Source organism: Nicotiana tabacum, chromosome 22 (genome assembly GCF_000715075.1).
Source record: "Nicotiana tabacum cultivar K326 chromosome 22, ASM71507v2, whole genome shotgun sequence".
NCBI classification, from domain to species: Eukaryota; Viridiplantae; Streptophyta; class Magnoliopsida; order Solanales; family Solanaceae; genus Nicotiana; species Nicotiana tabacum.
The window spans coordinates 109,722,757-109,739,193 of NC_134101.1; the positions used below are offsets into that span (position 1 = coordinate 109,722,757).

The 16,437-nt window shown below is 42.6% G+C and overlaps 1 protein-coding gene across 2 annotated transcripts; it reads right to left on the reverse strand.

The window, feature by feature from the left end:
- Positions 1-14,836: 14,836 nt before the first annotated feature.
- On the reverse strand, positions 14,837-16,177 carry LOC107820852 (photosynthetic NDH subunit of lumenal location 1, chloroplastic). Of its 2 annotated transcripts, none has more exons than XM_016647203.2 (7): positions 16,000-16,177; positions 15,852-15,926; positions 15,708-15,772; positions 15,514-15,636; positions 15,369-15,440; positions 15,188-15,284; positions 14,837-15,113 (listed from the first exon to the last, which is right to left on the reverse strand). In XM_016647203.2, exons 1-7 carry the CDS (start codon positions 16,136-16,138, stop codon positions 15,007-15,009), a joined length of 678 nt encoding a protein of 225 aa, XP_016502689.1. In that variant the 5' UTR covers positions 16,139-16,177; the 3' UTR covers positions 14,837-15,006. The 2 variants fall into 2 exon arrangements, with proteins under 2 accessions (XP_016502689.1, XP_016502688.1); XM_016647202.2 differs by having other exon boundaries at positions 15,708-15,781; positions 16,000-16,176.
- Positions 16,178-16,437: the final 260 nt, after the last annotated feature.

Here is a 16,437-nt window from a genome sequence, read left to right on the forward strand (position 1 = left end):
TTAGTATCAAAAGTGCCGAAATTCTACGGCACATGACCCACCGTGGGGCTAAGGATAATAGTAGCAATTTGATACAAATTTCCTTAACACACCCTACTTCACACTTGTTCTTTTAAGTGTCTTTGATTTCAGGTCAAAATTTAAAATGTCGAACTCCCAATTGGACCTTCTAAACATGAATGCTGAGTCTGGTCACCATGGTGAGAACAACAACATGGTTCCTGGTAATGAGGTGCCCCTTGCCGATCCTAAAAACATTTCGGCTGCGTAACTGACCGATGCCAATTCATATGTGGCCATTAATGAGAATCTGCCTACCGATCCTGAGAACAACATCCGCGAGGGATTCTGATCGGTACCCCAAAATACGCACAATGATGAAGGAGATGGGATCAACTTGCAGGTGATCTTTGAAATGCTACAGGCTCAACAGGCAGCGATAGCCCAATTGCAGAACCAAAGACGTACTCCTAGTAGAGTTGAGCCCGAACCATCCCGGGAAAACACTCGTAGAAATGAACCAGCCACAAATAGGCCAAATGAAGCTGAATCCGAGACCAACCCTGAGATAATAAAGATGCTTGAGGAATTGACAAAGCACGTAGAAATGGGAGAAAAGAAAATCGAAGCCAACGACAAAAATGTGGAGACCTACAACTCCAGGGTCGACCAAATCCCAGGAGCGCCACCGATACTGAAAGTCCTAGTTTCCAAAAAGTTTGTTCAAAATCCTTTTACTCTGAGCGCAGCTCCGAAGCCGATCCAAAAGAAGTTTCACGTACCCGAAATTCCTAAGTATAATGGAGCAACTGACCCAAATGAACATATGACCTCCTACACGTGTGCCATCAAGAGAAACGACTTGTAAGATGGTGAGATTAAATTTGTCATGCGAAAAAGTTCGGAGAGACCTTCCCAAAAGGAGCTATGATATGGTAACACAACTTACCCCCCAATTCTATTGACTCATTTGCTATGCTTGCAGATACTTTTGTAAAAGCGCACGCTGGAGCCATCAAGGTTGAGACCAGGAAGTCCGACCTTTTCAAGGTAAAGCAAAGAGGTAACGAGATTCTTAGGGAGTTCGTGTCAATATTTCAAATGGAATGGATGGACCTGCCGCCAGTGGCAGATGACTGGGCCAGGCCTTAGCCCAAGGACTCAATACTCGAAGCTCGTTCTCTTCGCAGCAGTTTAAGAAAGATATGATAGAATATCCGGCTGTAACTTAGGTCGATTTGCATAATCGGTATCAATAAAAAATTAGGGTCGAAAATGATCAGCTTAGAGCCCCTTCCGGGTCTGCTTATCCCGTCTGAGATAGTGACAAATCCAAAAGAGACATTGATCGTGAACCAAGGTCAAGTAGAGGTCGGTATCAACCGTACAATGGTGATAATAGGGGTAACGGTTCTGGACAAAACCCTATGAGAAGTGAAGGGAGAAAATATTGAGGTCAAAATCACCGAGGACTCATGAGCAAAAATGGTTTTGACAGGCCAATCGGGCCTAAGAAAGCACCAAGGTTATCAGAGTACAACTTCAATGTCGACGCTACTGCCATCGTATCTTCCATCAGATGCCTCAAAGACACCAAGTGGCCTCGACCTTTACAGTCCGATCCTACCCAAAGAGACCCCAACCTATTGTGTAAGTATCATGGCACTCACGACCACTAAACTGAAGATTGCCGACAGCTGAGGGAGGAAGTAGCCCGGTTATTCAACAATAGACACCTTTGAGAGTTTCTCAACGATCAAGCCAAAAATTATTTCAGGAATAGAGACTCCAATAAGCAGATCGAGCAAGAGGAACCTCAGCACATCATTAACATGATCATCGGTGGGGTCGACGTCCCACAGGGACCAATGTTAAAGTGCACCAAAGTGTGCATCACAAGGGAAATATTGACTCGAGATTACGTGCTAGAGGGAGCCATATCCTTCAACGATGAGGACACTGAGGGCATCGTGCAGCCACACAATGATGGTAACATTTGTACTCATAAATAAATCTCAAGTTAAGCGTGTGTTAATTGATCCAGGTAGTTTGGCCAATATCATCCGATCTAGGGTCGTAGAGTAGCTGGGCCTACAAGACCAAATTGTGTCTGCAGTATGAGTTCTACATGGATTCACCATGGCATGTGAGACCACGAAAGGGGAGATAACCTTACCAGTGAACATCATCGGGACCATTCAGGAAAAAAAATTCTATGTGATCGAAGGAGATATAAGATACAATGCTTTGTTCGGGAGTCTGTGGATTCACAACATGAGGGTAGTATCCTTGACACTACACCAGGCATTGAAATTCCCAATATTAGGAGGATTTAAAACAGTTTATGGGGAGTAACCGGTCGAAAAGGAGATGTTCACGGTCGACGGGGTGATCCAAACTTTTAGCATCAAAGGTTTTGTTCAATCGCCAAGGGGGAAAACAAATAGCAACCACCGACACCGGCCCCGATCGAACTAGAGAAGCAGTGGACGGGTAAGGATGATGACTACGGATTCCCCAGATCTTTCATAGTCCCGGATGATTCTGACGCTACCAAATCAATGGTTGAAGAGCTAGAGCAAGTCATATTAATCGAGCATCTGCCTGATCATAAGGTATACCTGTGTACGAGGTTAAATCCCGAGCTCAGGAAAAAATTCATTAAATACCTTATCGCTAACATAGATTGTTTCACTTGGTCCCACCTTGATATGACATGGATCCCGTCAGAAATAACTACTCATAAGATGATCCTGGATCCGAAGTTCCACCCGGTCAAATAGAAAAGGAGGCCTCAGTCTGAAGTGAAGCATGCATTCATCAAAGACGAGGTATCTAAACTCCTTAAAATAAGGCCCATTTGGGAGGTTAAGTACCTGGATTGGTTTAGAAAACATAGTGGTAGTCCCTAAAAGGAATAAATTATGAATGTGTATAGACTACAAAGACTTGAATAAGGCATGCCCCAAGGACTCTTTCCCTTTGCCCAACATCGATCGCATGATCGATGCTACGACCGACCATGAGATCCTCAATTTTCTCGATGCCTATTCCGGGTACAACCAAATTTAGATGGATCCAGGCGATCAGGAAAAAACATCCTTCATCACTAAGTATGGCACCTACTGCTATAACGTAATGCCATTCAGAATAAAAAATTCTGGTGCCATTTACCAACGCCTAGTAAATCGAATGTTTGAAGAGCAAATAGGAAAATCAATTAAGGTTTACATTGACGATGTGTTAGTTAAGTCCCTACGTGCAGAGGACCATTTGAAACATTTGTAGGAAACCTTCAACATATTGAAGAAATACAATATGAAGCTGAACCAAGAGAAATGTACATTCGGAGTCAGGTCTGGGAAATTCCTTGGATTCATGGTGTCCAATCGGGGAATTGAAATTACTCCCGATAAGATCAAGGCCATCGAGGACATCACCCTTGTGGACAATGTTAAGGCTGTTAAAAGGTTAACTAGGTGCATAGCCGCTTTTCATCTCGAAGTCCTCCGACAAGAGCCATCGGTTCTTCTCACTATTGAAGAAAAAGAATAACTTCTCATGATTGTAGTGCCAACAAGCCTTGGAGGAACTCAAGCGGTACCTCTTGAGCCCACTTTTGCTTCATACTCCAAAGGCAGATGAACAGTAAGTGGAGTCCTGGTTCGGGAAGAAGAAGGTACATAATTCCCAATCTATTATGTTAGCAAAACTCTAGGCTAGGCTGAAACTACGTATCCTCACCTAGAAAAAATGGCGCTCGCTTTGCTAAGAGCCTCTAGGAAGATAAAGCCATATTTTCAATGCCATCCCATATGTGTTGTAGCTACTTACCCATTGAGAAACATAATGCATAAACCCGAGCTCTCGAGACGATTGGCCAACTTTACGCCGGCCCTAATGCTCGAGGTTGAAAGGGAATTGCTGTTAAACTCGGGGACTTTCTTGAGAATCTTGACCCTCTTTATGGATGGTGCCTCGAACGCGAAGGGTTCCGAACTTGGCATCGTGTTGAAGCAACCGACAGGTAATGTAGTTAGACAATCTATTAGGACTGTAAAATTGACTAACAACGAGGCTGAATATGAGGCCATGATTGCAGGTCTTGAACTGGCTAAAAGCCTTGGGGCCGAGGTGATCAAAGCTAATTGTGATTCCCTCCTCATGATGAACCCGGTCAATGGAACGTGTGAAGTCAAAGAAGAACATATGCGAAGGTACCTGGGTAAGCTACATGTGACATTATGTCAGTTCAAGGAATGAACTTTGCAACATGTACCTCGAGATTAAAATAGCGAGGCCGATGCTCTTGCTAACTTAGGATCGTCAGTCAACGATGATGAATTCAACACGGGAACGGTTGTAAAACTCATGAAATCGGTAGTGGAAGAAGGCCACATCGAGATAAACTCGACAAGCTTAACTTGGGACTTGGAGAAACAAATATATAGATTACCTGAAGATTGGAAAACTGCCCTTGGATCCTAAAGAATTGAGAGGTTTGCATAGAAAGGCGGCCCAGACAGGTTGTCCGAAGACGGTACCCTATTCAGGAGAACATTCGATGGCCCACTCGCCATATGTCTAGGACCAAGAGATACTTGAGTACGTTTTGAGGGAAGTCCATGAAGGCACCTGCGGAAATCATTCGGGCACCGAATCATTGGTTCAGAAGGTAATCAGAGCCGGCTACGACTGGATCGACATGGAAAAGGACGCGAAGGAGTTCGTGAAAAAATATGACAGATGTCAGAGGCATGCTCCGATGATTCATCAGCCCGGGAGCTGCTGCATTCAGTCTTGTCATCCTGGCCATTCATGAAATAGGGAATGGGCATTGTTGGCCCCTTGCCATGGGCACCTGGTAAGGCTTAATTTATATTATTTATGACCGACTATTTTTCCAAATAGGTGGAAGGGCATTTGAGAAATTCAGGGAGAAGGAAGTTATTGATTTCATTTGGGACCATAAAATATGCCGGTTCGTAATACCAACCGAGATCGTGTGTGACAATGGGAAGCAGTTCAGTGGAAGCAAAGTGAGCAAGTTTTTTGGGATCATAAGGTCAAAATGATCCTATCAACACCCTATCACCCAAGTAGGGACGGAAAAGCGGAGTTCACAAACAAAACCATACTCCAAAACCTCAAAAGAGGTTGACCGACGTTAAAGGAAAATGGAAGGAAATTTTTCCTGAAGACCTATGGGTATATCGTATGACCTAAAAATCCATTACCGGGGCCACCCGGTTCTCGTTCTCTATGGTGCCAAAACTCTAATACCAGTTGAAGTAGGAGAACCGAGTCTTAGGTTCTGATATGCGACCGAAAAGTCAAATGACGAGGCCATGAGTACGATCCTGGAACTATTAAACAAGAGGCGCGAGGCCTCCCTCATTCGATTGGCTACCCAAAAATAATGGATCGAGAGGTATTACAATCGAAGGGCCAAAACCTGAACAAAGGGAAGCTGGGACCGAATTGGGAAGGTCCATATCGAATTATCGAGATCGCCGGCAAAGGACCATTCAAACTCGAAGTAATGAACGGTGAGCGACTACCGAACAACTGGAATGTAACCCACTTAAGACCCTACTACTGTTAAGGTACTCTAAGGCCCCGTAATTTTTTTTTCTCAAAAACCCAAGATCTCGTAGCGCCAAGTTAGGAATATGTGTTAGAAATCTGTAAAAAGCGAGCCGCAGTTCAGACCCTTCAGATTGATCTGTGCATTAAAGAGTTAAGGAATAATATTTTTCAGAAGCGCACATTTTTGCGGTCCATTATGCGATCGCATAATAGCTATGCGGACCGCATAGTCACCGTTGAGTCAGACAGTTTGATGGTTAATTTTGAGGTCAACTATGCGGCCAATTATGAGATCATATAATCAATATGCGAGCTGCATAGTCATCACATAATCTCCTTGGAATTTTGCAAGGGGCAGTTCTGCGGTGCATTATGCGACCACAAAATAGGTATGCAGACCGCATTCTTGTCGCATACCCGGGCAGTTTGTTCATGTTTTGGGGGCCATTTTTGCGGTCCCTTTTGCGGGCCACATGTCAATTATGCGATCGCAGATTGTGTTGGGGCTCCTATTTTCTAACTTTTAAAACACGACCTCATCCCATTAAAAACACCCCATTAGACTTCTTTTATGCTATTTTACTGCAAATAGAGTGAGAGATGGAGTTCTAGAGGGAGAAACTAACTCTCACCAAGTTACTACAATCCTTGTCCAAATCTTTGAAGATTATCAAGTAAAATTTCTGGGCCTTTATCCTAAGAGGTAAGAACTTGTGCCCTAATCCATGATTTCAAAATTTCAATTAAAATAAGTGATTAATAAGTGGGTTCATGGGTATAAGGATTGATTATCTTGCATGCATGAGTGATAATGGGGTATGGGGAGATTATGAGTTAAAAAGATAGCAGTTGGGGTGTAAGATGATAAAAATCTCTCACAAAAGGGTCCTAAAATCACAATGCACACTTAGTGCTCGATAATATACTCAAATGAGCTAGAATCTTAACCATGTCTCTAATTTTGGTTCAACTTGTAATTCTCATAAAATAGATTGAAGTGCTAAGAGTTCCGGAATTTTGTAAGAATTTAAGGAAAACTCTATTGAGGTATGTATGGCTAAAACCCCCTCTTCTTAGAAATTGAGCTCCGTTGGTGTATACGCAAATGTTGTAAGGCTGAAATTGGATTGATGAATTGATTGCTATTTCACATGAATCGGTTTTGCAATTATATATATGTGAAAGGTGTGCCTCAATATGTTCAATATAATATTCTTGATAATTTAAAGATGTGCGAAGAATATGAACCATGTGTTGAAATGCCTAGACTTCAAGTCAAGATTAAAACTAAGATTGTCATGCCAAATATGTGAAATCTTATCTATACTTACAACTTGAATTGCTCTTGTATGTGCCTATTATCCTAAATTGCAAGGTTAACATTGAAAGTGAAAATGATGTGAAACGTGGCCTAGTGCCAAGTATGATGTGATAATTGTGGCCCCAAGTGCTCACGAATTGATATATGTGTAATAAAGACTGAGATGAGATGATTAATGAAAAAGGAACAACATCTTGGGAAGAAGGACTAGCCAATCGGGCCGTGATCGGATGCCATGCGGCACACATGGTGGTATTGTGCTGATATTGAATCCAAAAAATGAGAATGAGATGGTGATTGAGATACATGTCTCAAATGAGACAACCTAGCCAATCGGGTCATGATCGGACTCCGCACAAGAAAGTGGTGGTATTATGAATGATGAAGAATAGTATTAAATGCCCCAACCTAAAGCTATGGAAATTATGTGAAAGTTATATGATTCTTTTATTTGATAATGTGGTGTTCGTTTAAAGCTTTTGATTGTTCTTTGTGATTTCGTTGTTCTTGTATGATAGTTCTTTCTAATGAGATGATGTTTAGTTATACATACTAGTACTATTCCATGGTACTAATGCCCCTTTTGCCAGGGGCGCTACATTTTTGAATGAATGTAGGTGGTTCTATAGCGGACAGTGCCGATCGCAAGTAACGGAGTATCCTCCTCTCAGAAGTCTTGGTGAGCCCCTTTCCTTCAGGGGTTATGCTGTACACCTTTTGTTATAAAATTTCCACTTTTGAGGTACAACCGGGGCCTTGTTGCCGGAGTTATCATAGCTGTCTTTTATATCCTTAGAGGCTCCGTAGACGTTTGTGTCAGTTATGTTTGGGTATTAGATGGGTTACTAGACTATGTTGTAATTCTAAACTCTTGTTTCCTCTAAACTGTAATTGCATAATGTTTTGGGAATATAACTATGGTTTAAGGGTTATAATAGAAAATGAACTAGCGATGTTGTATGAATGATCTTTCTTACTGTCTAATTTAAATGAAAGCATGATTTCTTGATCATAGTGAGTTGGGTAGAAGGTGTCAAAAGGCTTGCGCAGTTGGGTTCACTCGATTGAGCGTCGGTCGCGCCTCCCGAGGTTGGCGCGTGATAGGTACGACCCTATTTATTTCTTTTTTACATATATTACGAATTTGACTAACACTTGCAGGTAACAATCAAGGAATGATGAAACTTTTAGGCATGCAATCACGCGTTGCACTCTTTTTCTCTTGAACCGGTTTTGTCCCAAGTGGGTTTTCTGGCAAGGTTTTTAACGAGGCAACAGTGGATCGTGCTAACTTATAACTGAAGACCGGTTATGAACCGGAGTCAAGTATTACATCAACAGTATACGATCCTTCTCTATGATTGGCCTCGAATACTGTGGGCCATCACCATCGGATAATGATTTTATCAAGGAAAGTTACTTTGTGCTAGAACAGTCTGGGCTTGGTGGATAGGATTTATTGTAAGGGCCAATCAGTCAAATGAACCGTGCCCACATAGACCACTCAAGCCATAACACGAAGCTTATACACATTTGCTATCTTGTATGTTGCGCGCAGAAATTAAAGAAAGTTTCTACCTTGCAGATAAATATTTTGTCTCTTAAAAACTGCTACACACTGTTCCTTAAAGACATCGAGCCTAAGGGCCACCTCTATCCGAATCTAAGAGATCACCCCCATTCAGGGACAGTCGTCCAAGGCAAACTCGGACGACTTGGGCTACGAAGCCCGGGGGCATAAAACCTATTAGGTAGTGCCCGAACTTTAAAGGCTACGGCGATCCCAATTCAGGGACTGTTGTCCTGGGCAAGCCCGAATGGCTTGAGTATCAAAGTCTGGGGTAATAAGCCCATTGGGAAACACTAGAACTTTAAAGTCTACGGCCATCCTAGAATGGCTTGGAGACGTCCGAAGATCGTAACCAAAACATAAGGCCTCCAAAATTTCTAAACCGGTTCAAAGGCTACCCTCGGCAAAATCGTAATTTAAAATAATTCTAAGTAAGCACTTTAGGAAAAGCTTCCGGTCAGACCAAGCCCCCACGTGTCTTAAGAAAAATTATATCGAGAACAAGCTTTGTTCGAACATATGAACAAGACCTAATTATTACGTGCTAAGGAATTCAAAATCTTTGCTATCATAAAGAAACAGGAAGAAAGAAACAAGCTTGAAAATTGTCGAAGGTAAAAAAGAGCCTTGTATATATATATCTTTACAAAGGCCAAACAGCCTCAACAAAAAATACAAAAGTACAAGAACGAAGAAAAATCTACAAGGCACCTAAGCCTAATCTTTGCTGGAGCCCGCCTCATCACCAGGACCATCAGGGTCTTCTCCACCCTCAGACCTGCTAGAATCCTCGGAGCCTTCTTCGTCCTCGGGATATGCCAACTTATTGGCCTTGACTTCAAGATTTTTAACATTTTCAATATCGGTCGATAAGTCGAAACCCCGTGCATGAACTTCCTCGAGAGCCTCCATTCGAAACTGCCATTTCACGTAGTCAGCAATAACTTTCAGGCGGTCTTGGGCAGCCTCGACATCATATTTGTACTAGGCCACCATCTTTTCACCATTGGCCCTGGTTATTTTCGCCACTGACTTGGCTGCCTTAAGCTCCTTAGCAAGGGTATCCCGTTCAGCGACAACCTAGCCCAGTTGAGACTGAAGGTTTTTGATTTTTTGGGATCGAGACTCAACTTTCTCCCTCGCCAATCGATGTTGGGTCTCCGCCGAGGCAAGCTGTACCCGGCCAGTCTCCTTTTCTGAAGCCAAGCGATCCATCTTGCTTTTCCATTCTTCAGCCTCGGCCGTAATCACGTCCATCTCGGCTTGGAGTTGGCGATCCGGTTAAGCTTCAGTTGGACCTGCGGGTTTTCACCGTTAGTCGCCATGTCTAGCTCGTCATCACTAACTTCAAAAATCTTTACCTGTTCCACCAAGTTGGCATGTTCTTTTTGAGCCGCATCCAACTCGGCTCGAAGGCTCTTGGCTTCTCCTTCGATTTGCTTGCTGAGAATCTTATACATGTCCCTCTTCTCAGCAAGCTCTTTTACTTCGACCTCGATTTGACTAAGCTCGTCTCGGTACTAAAGAAAGGTCTCGTGGTGAAGCGTTGAGGTCTGTAAAATAAGGAAAGGAAAAAGCATTAGAGTCCTCAAAAATTGAGTCTGAAAACCAAAGAGTATGATAACACCTTACCCGGTTCAGTGCCTATTGTGCCTCGTTGAACAAGCATGGCGTATCCACATCGTTCATTTTTGCTTGGTCTTCTTTGGTTACCAGGCACCAGAGGTAACTAGTTATCTCGACAGGGGTAGAGAGAACCCAAGCATCCTCTAGAACGATAATAATAATTGATCGCTTCCGACCAGGGTCTGAGCTTGGGCGGGGAACCATTTAACCAACCTCGGGCTCGAGTTAGGCCCGCCAACCTCCGAAGATGAACTTTTCCTCGGTACCTCTAAGTCACCCAACCTGATGACGTATTCTAGGGCGATGGAGTCCACGCCGTCAAAAGCAGCGAAGGACACCGTTCGCTCTGTGAGCCCCTTCGTTGGGTCTCCCTCTCACCGTTCGGGCCTTGTTGAACATAGACTCGGTAAATGAAGGTGATCCGATAATATCTACCATACCGAGTGCCTCTTTCGGGGCATTACCGGTATCCCGGGAAGTCTCCGCCCCAACCTCTTCATTAACCTCCCTAACTTTAGGGAGATCGGCCTCATGGGTCTCTTGTTTAACAACCTCCTGCTCTTCGGGGGCCGACAGGTTGTGGGCCGCAAAATGCTCTTCCTCCTCGAACTCATCCTTAAGGTCGTACAACAAATCCGAATCTAGTGCTCGATAGGTGGATCTCTCATTTGGCTTACGAGCCAGTCTTCTCTTTGGTTTTTTCTTCTCTGAGCTCGGGGAGCCCAGAGCCTTTAGTTTATGCTTTTTCTCTCCTATTGCAACCCCTAGTTGCCGCAAGGCAGAGGAGTCAACGGGCAAGTCCTCATCCCCAACCGGAGGTCTAAGCTCGACGGCCTTAGGAAAACCTGCAAAAAGAAAATAAAGGAAATTAGAACAAGATGCTAGAAGAAGAAGCACAATACGACTTGTTCGGGAAAGAAATCTTACCATGGGAAAGGGCCTCCCAATGACCCTTAGAGAGTTTGCACCACGAGCACTCGGAGTAGGACATCCGTAACACAATACCCATGATCCACTCCTTGAGCCGAGGAATAGCGTTTGGAACTCGAGCAAGGGCTTTACCACAACAAACACCGATGAGAAAAGGGAAGATAAAACATAAAATTGACGTTTAAGAGTAATAGACTTACGTGATATGTTCTGCTTCTCAGGGAACGACCTCCACTTGGTAGGTATCAGGTCGGCGATCTTCACCCGGACAAAGCGTCCTTGCCAACCCTAATCCCCGACCACTTTAATGCTTGAAAATGGAGCTTTTCTAGCCTGGCGTACAAACTTTATAAGTCCCCTACAGAAGATTTGGGAACTGTACAAGTGAAGTTGATAATTGATGGTGAAGGTACACGAATAAATTTTGTTCACAAAGAATCGAAGGAGGATCACGATCCTCCACAACGAGGGATGAATTTGGCCGAGGCATACATTATACCTCCTGCAAAATCTGAGGTGACCGGGTCTACTAGGCCCAATGTAAATAGATAAGTGTAAACACTCGATATCCCTCAACATGGGTGGTAATGGTCTCCTCGGAATCGGGGACCCCTACATCCTTGTCGGCCCAGTTGCAGTCCTTTCGGACTGTGGGGAGGTCCTCTTTGGTGATCGAGCAAATATATCTCGAGGCCTCCTTACATCGACCCTGCACCGAAGAAGGCTTCTCAACCTTGAAGTGGTTAGTGACCGAACAACCCCCGGGATTGAACATCTTTAAGGGAGGTTCATCGACTGGTTCACTGGTAGCCATGTCAACAGCGGACCTCTCTATGTCGACCATATCGGGAACGGTCTCATTGATTTTAGCAGTTGGTCAGGAAGTAGAAACGCCCTTTTGGGGAACGGATTTAGAGGTTTTGGCCATTATTATCTGAAAAAAGCTTGAAAAGAATAGAAAGTTGAAAGTTTAGATATGTTGGCTTGGGTAGAGAATGAGTGAAAGCTTGCAATTTACTGAGGAACCTTAAGTGACAAAGGTAAAAATTACTAGAGTATAAGAAGAGTGGGTAATGGAATCCTAAAGGCACGAAGGTAGAAGATTGAACGTAAAGTAAAAAATGAATGAAGGAGAGAATATTTACAGGGGCTCTACGACGTTTCGCGTCTAGGGATAACCAACAGACGGCTGGCACGCAAGTGAGGTCATAATGACATGACTGACGAGATGTTTCAGGTTTTTTGTCATTTCTGTGACAGCGTATTAAAGACAGAATCGAGGAGCTCATGTCGTTTCTCGTCAACTTACTCTCCGAGAAACAATGGGACTATCTGTATATAGATAAAACTGATCTCGTGGCATACCTCGACTTTCGATATGATAAACCGAGCCAGAGATGTGATGACAAGGGACCAGAATCGAGGCTAGGGTCTCATAGAGTTAGAGCCGGGGGCAGGACGCCCGCCCTAGAGAATGTCGTGGCCATGATCTGGGATCGGCTTGTGTCGTTACGCAGTCGTCTTTGTTTGAGTGCATCAAAACTCGCCAGTATGATGATCTACATTTTTTGGTGTTTAAGGATGCGATGCAGCGAGATGGTGCTAAGAAGGTGGTTAATGGGGAGGATGGTGTTATGCTACTTCATAGGCGGATTTGTGTTTCTAATGTTGATGGTTTAAGAGACTTGATTCTTGAAGAGGCTCACACTGCGAGGTATTTCATTCATCCAGATGCTATGAAGATGTATCGTGATTTGAAGCAGTATTATTAGTGGCAGAGGATGAAAAAAGACATTGTCGAGCATGTGTCATGTTGTTTGAATTGCAAGCAAGTGAAGTATGCGCATCAGAAACTGGGTGGTTTGCTTAAGAAAATAGATATATTGGAGTGGATGTGGAAGCGCATTACTACGGACTTTGTGGTAGGCTTGGCACTGACCTTGAGGAACGTTGATGCTATTTGGGTCATTGTGGATAGTTTGACTAAGTCTGCACATTTAATTCCGGTTATGACTTCTTACACTCTAAGAGAGATTTTTTCAAATCTACATTAGAGAGATTGTTTGTTTGCACATGTTTCTATTACTATCATTTCATATCGGGGTACTCAATTCATATTGCACTTTTGGAGGGGTGTTAAGCGAGAGCTGGGTAGTAGGTGGAGCTTAGCACTACATTCCACCCATAGACAGATGGGAAATCCGAGCGTACTGTTCAAATCCTTGAGGATATGTTTTGAGAATGTGTTAGTGAAGTTAAAGGCCATTGACCAACTTTTACCATTTGCGAAGTTTTCTTAAAACAACAACTACCAGTCCAGCATTTTTCAGATGGCTTCGTATGAAGCCTTGTATGGTAGGTGGTGTCAGTCTTCTATTGTTTGGTTTGAGCCTGGTGAGGCTAGGTTATTGAGTACTGATTTAGTTCATGATGCTTTGGAGAAAGTGAAGTTGATTCAGGCGGGGCTTCACACAACACAATCCAAATAGAAGAGTTATGCGGATAGGAAGGTCCCTGATGTGGCTTCCATGGAGACTGAGAAGGTTCTTATTAGAGTTTCACCTATGAAGAGCGTGATGATATTTGGGAAGAAGGGCAAGTTGAGCCCTAGGCATATTGGCCCATTTGAGGTTTTATTTGAGTTGGTGAGGTTTCTTACAAGCTTGCTTTGCCACCCAGCTTGTTGAGAGTTCATCTGGTATTTCATGTTTCCATGCTCCGAAAGTATCATGAAGACAAGTTGTATGTTTTGGACTTTAGCACGGTGCAGTTAGAAGAGAGTCTGGCTTATAAGGAGGAGCTAGTGACCATTTTGGATAGGCAAGTTTGAAAGTTGAGGTCAAAAGGGATCGCATCGGTAAATGTGCTTTGGAGAGGCCAACCGAGTGAGGCGGATACTTGGGAGACCGAGTCAGATATGCCGAGTAGCTATATACACCTTTTTGAGCAACTCAGGTATGTCTCTAAACCCGTTCGAGAACGAACGCTTGCTTAAGAGGTGGAGAATGTAACGACGCGACCAGTCATTATGACTATTAGAGCCCCATGCCCATATTTGATGCTTCTCGTATACTTTTTTTTTTGATTTTTTATGACTTGGTGGGATGGTTGATTTGGTTTTAAGAAGTTTTGCCCGCCGAGCAGCCAAGATGAGGCATGTTGACAACATAGTGGTACTTAATGGAGGAAGAATTTTAGAGGAAGGCACCCATGATACACTTATGGCAAAAAATGGCTCGTATGTTGTATGTACGCTTGATGCAACCTCACTTCGGGAAGGGATTGCGTCAACAGTGACTTTGTTAAACAGAAATGATGAGAGCCTCTAGTATCTGTAATCATACTTTATGTCGCTGATGAACTTGCCAATTTTCCACCATGTTGGGAACCGCGGCAGACTCCCTCCAAAATGGTGATCCGCTACTTGGAAAAGATGATAAAGATATCTGATCATCTGTTTTAATAAGGAAGGTTCAGGCAGTGAAACTGATAGTTTGAATGATCCATTCCTCAAATTAGTTGAGGAAGGGTTTTTTTTGCATTCCGTAGATAGGATGTCGAAACATATTCTTTTGGAGGATTGGGATTATTTCTTGTCTCCTCAAGGTATATTTGGTTTGTTATTTTAGAGTTGAAAGGAGTGTAGCCATAGCTTTGATTATCGATTTTTCCTTCTTTTCCCTCTCTATTCTTTTGGGGTGTGTTGTAGTTTAGTTTCTCTGTTCATTTTTTCTACTGAAGTTCCCCTGGCCATTGTGCTATATATTTTTCTTACATGTTAGTTGTAGAAAGCTGGAAAATAATTGAAACACATACATTGTAATATTTGGTTACTTGGTTTGGGAAACATTTTTGTAATTTCATTGAATTGCCTTTGCCCAGACATTGAATGATGTATTCATTGCAAGAGGATATATAGAATCCATGACACTATATGATTGCCTGCCTCAGATACAGGTTGAGAGCAATTCTAGATCATGTCCAGCACCTGAAAAGAGTCAGCCACCACTTTAAGTTTGTTACGGAATTTTCTCCATCGCCTTTCATTTGCTCCCACGATTAGTGTGTAGTATCTCCCTGTACAAAAAATTCTTAATTTGAAAGAAGGCAGAAACTAAAAAAAATTGTGATGTCAATTGGTTAGTGGTTACCATTTCCAATTGCTATGGTAGCGAATGCTGCCCGAGAAAAATTTGGAGATGTCAATACATATTCAAAGGTGCAATAATTTTTACCATCCGTACTTCTCTACATCAGTTATAGAAATAACGTCAACACGTATTCAAAGGAGCTGTTCATCTAATACTAATAGAGAGAGATCATTAATTATACCTCCCTCATTTCCATTATGTTTGCCACCTGATTTGGTGCAGAGTAAACATGTTTTACCAGGTTGGCCACAACCTTTTGGAAGAAAATAAATCAGCAAGCAGCACATACATATTTTTATTGCATCTACATACATAGAAATATTTACCTCTTCTATTGGCCCTAAATCATGGATATCTGATTTATCAGATGGTATAAAACTTAGTCGGACATTTTGCAGTTGTAGATATCTGTCCTTAAATGCAGAATCGTGACCTCTGAAATCAAATTCCTGTCCGTGTTTCCAATTCCAAGTCAAAGAAAATAATTTCAAATAATTTAAAAAGTCACATACATACATACCCTCCAATCTGATGGATAGTAATATGAATATCCATCTTGTTTGTCAACAAAGATTTCATAGTTTTCTGGTTTTCCTGCAGACACCATCTGATAGTAATCGTCCAAAAGATCGCTCAATCTAATTATAACAGAGTGAGTACGTACCTTGAGCCAGAAGGGGACTCGTGGGTAATAAAAGAGCTCCTACTCCCAATAAAAATGCCCTCCTCATCCCACTTCCTGAAACAAAGTAATTCAAAAACACTATACGATTGATATATATAAGCTTTTACCTCAAAGATAATTGACTTACTCTCTTGATGAGAAAATGTGTTTTCTGATGCTGAGCATGCGATAATGTTCGCATGCCTATTCAGAGTGTTCGCTTCAGCACTGGCCCTATTAGTTATCGCTGCCGAGGGAAGACTCACTGAGAGTGAAGTAGCTGCCATTTTTGCAGATTTTTTTTTTCCTTCTCATAAAGTGTGGGATATAGATATATAGTGTTCTCTTTGATTGGTTCACAATTAAACGCATGTTTAGAATTATTTTCCTTTTGCTTTTTATTTTTTCCTTTACAGGATAAGATGCAAATAAATCGAGAGGATCACGTTTCTTGCCAAGGTTCATTGGGCTCCGGAAGTGCACAGATAGCCCATTTCGGCAACCCAATTTAAGTCATGGCTGAAGTTCATAAAATTTTGCAAGTTTAGCCATTTTGGAAACAACTTCAAACATTTGGGACTCAATT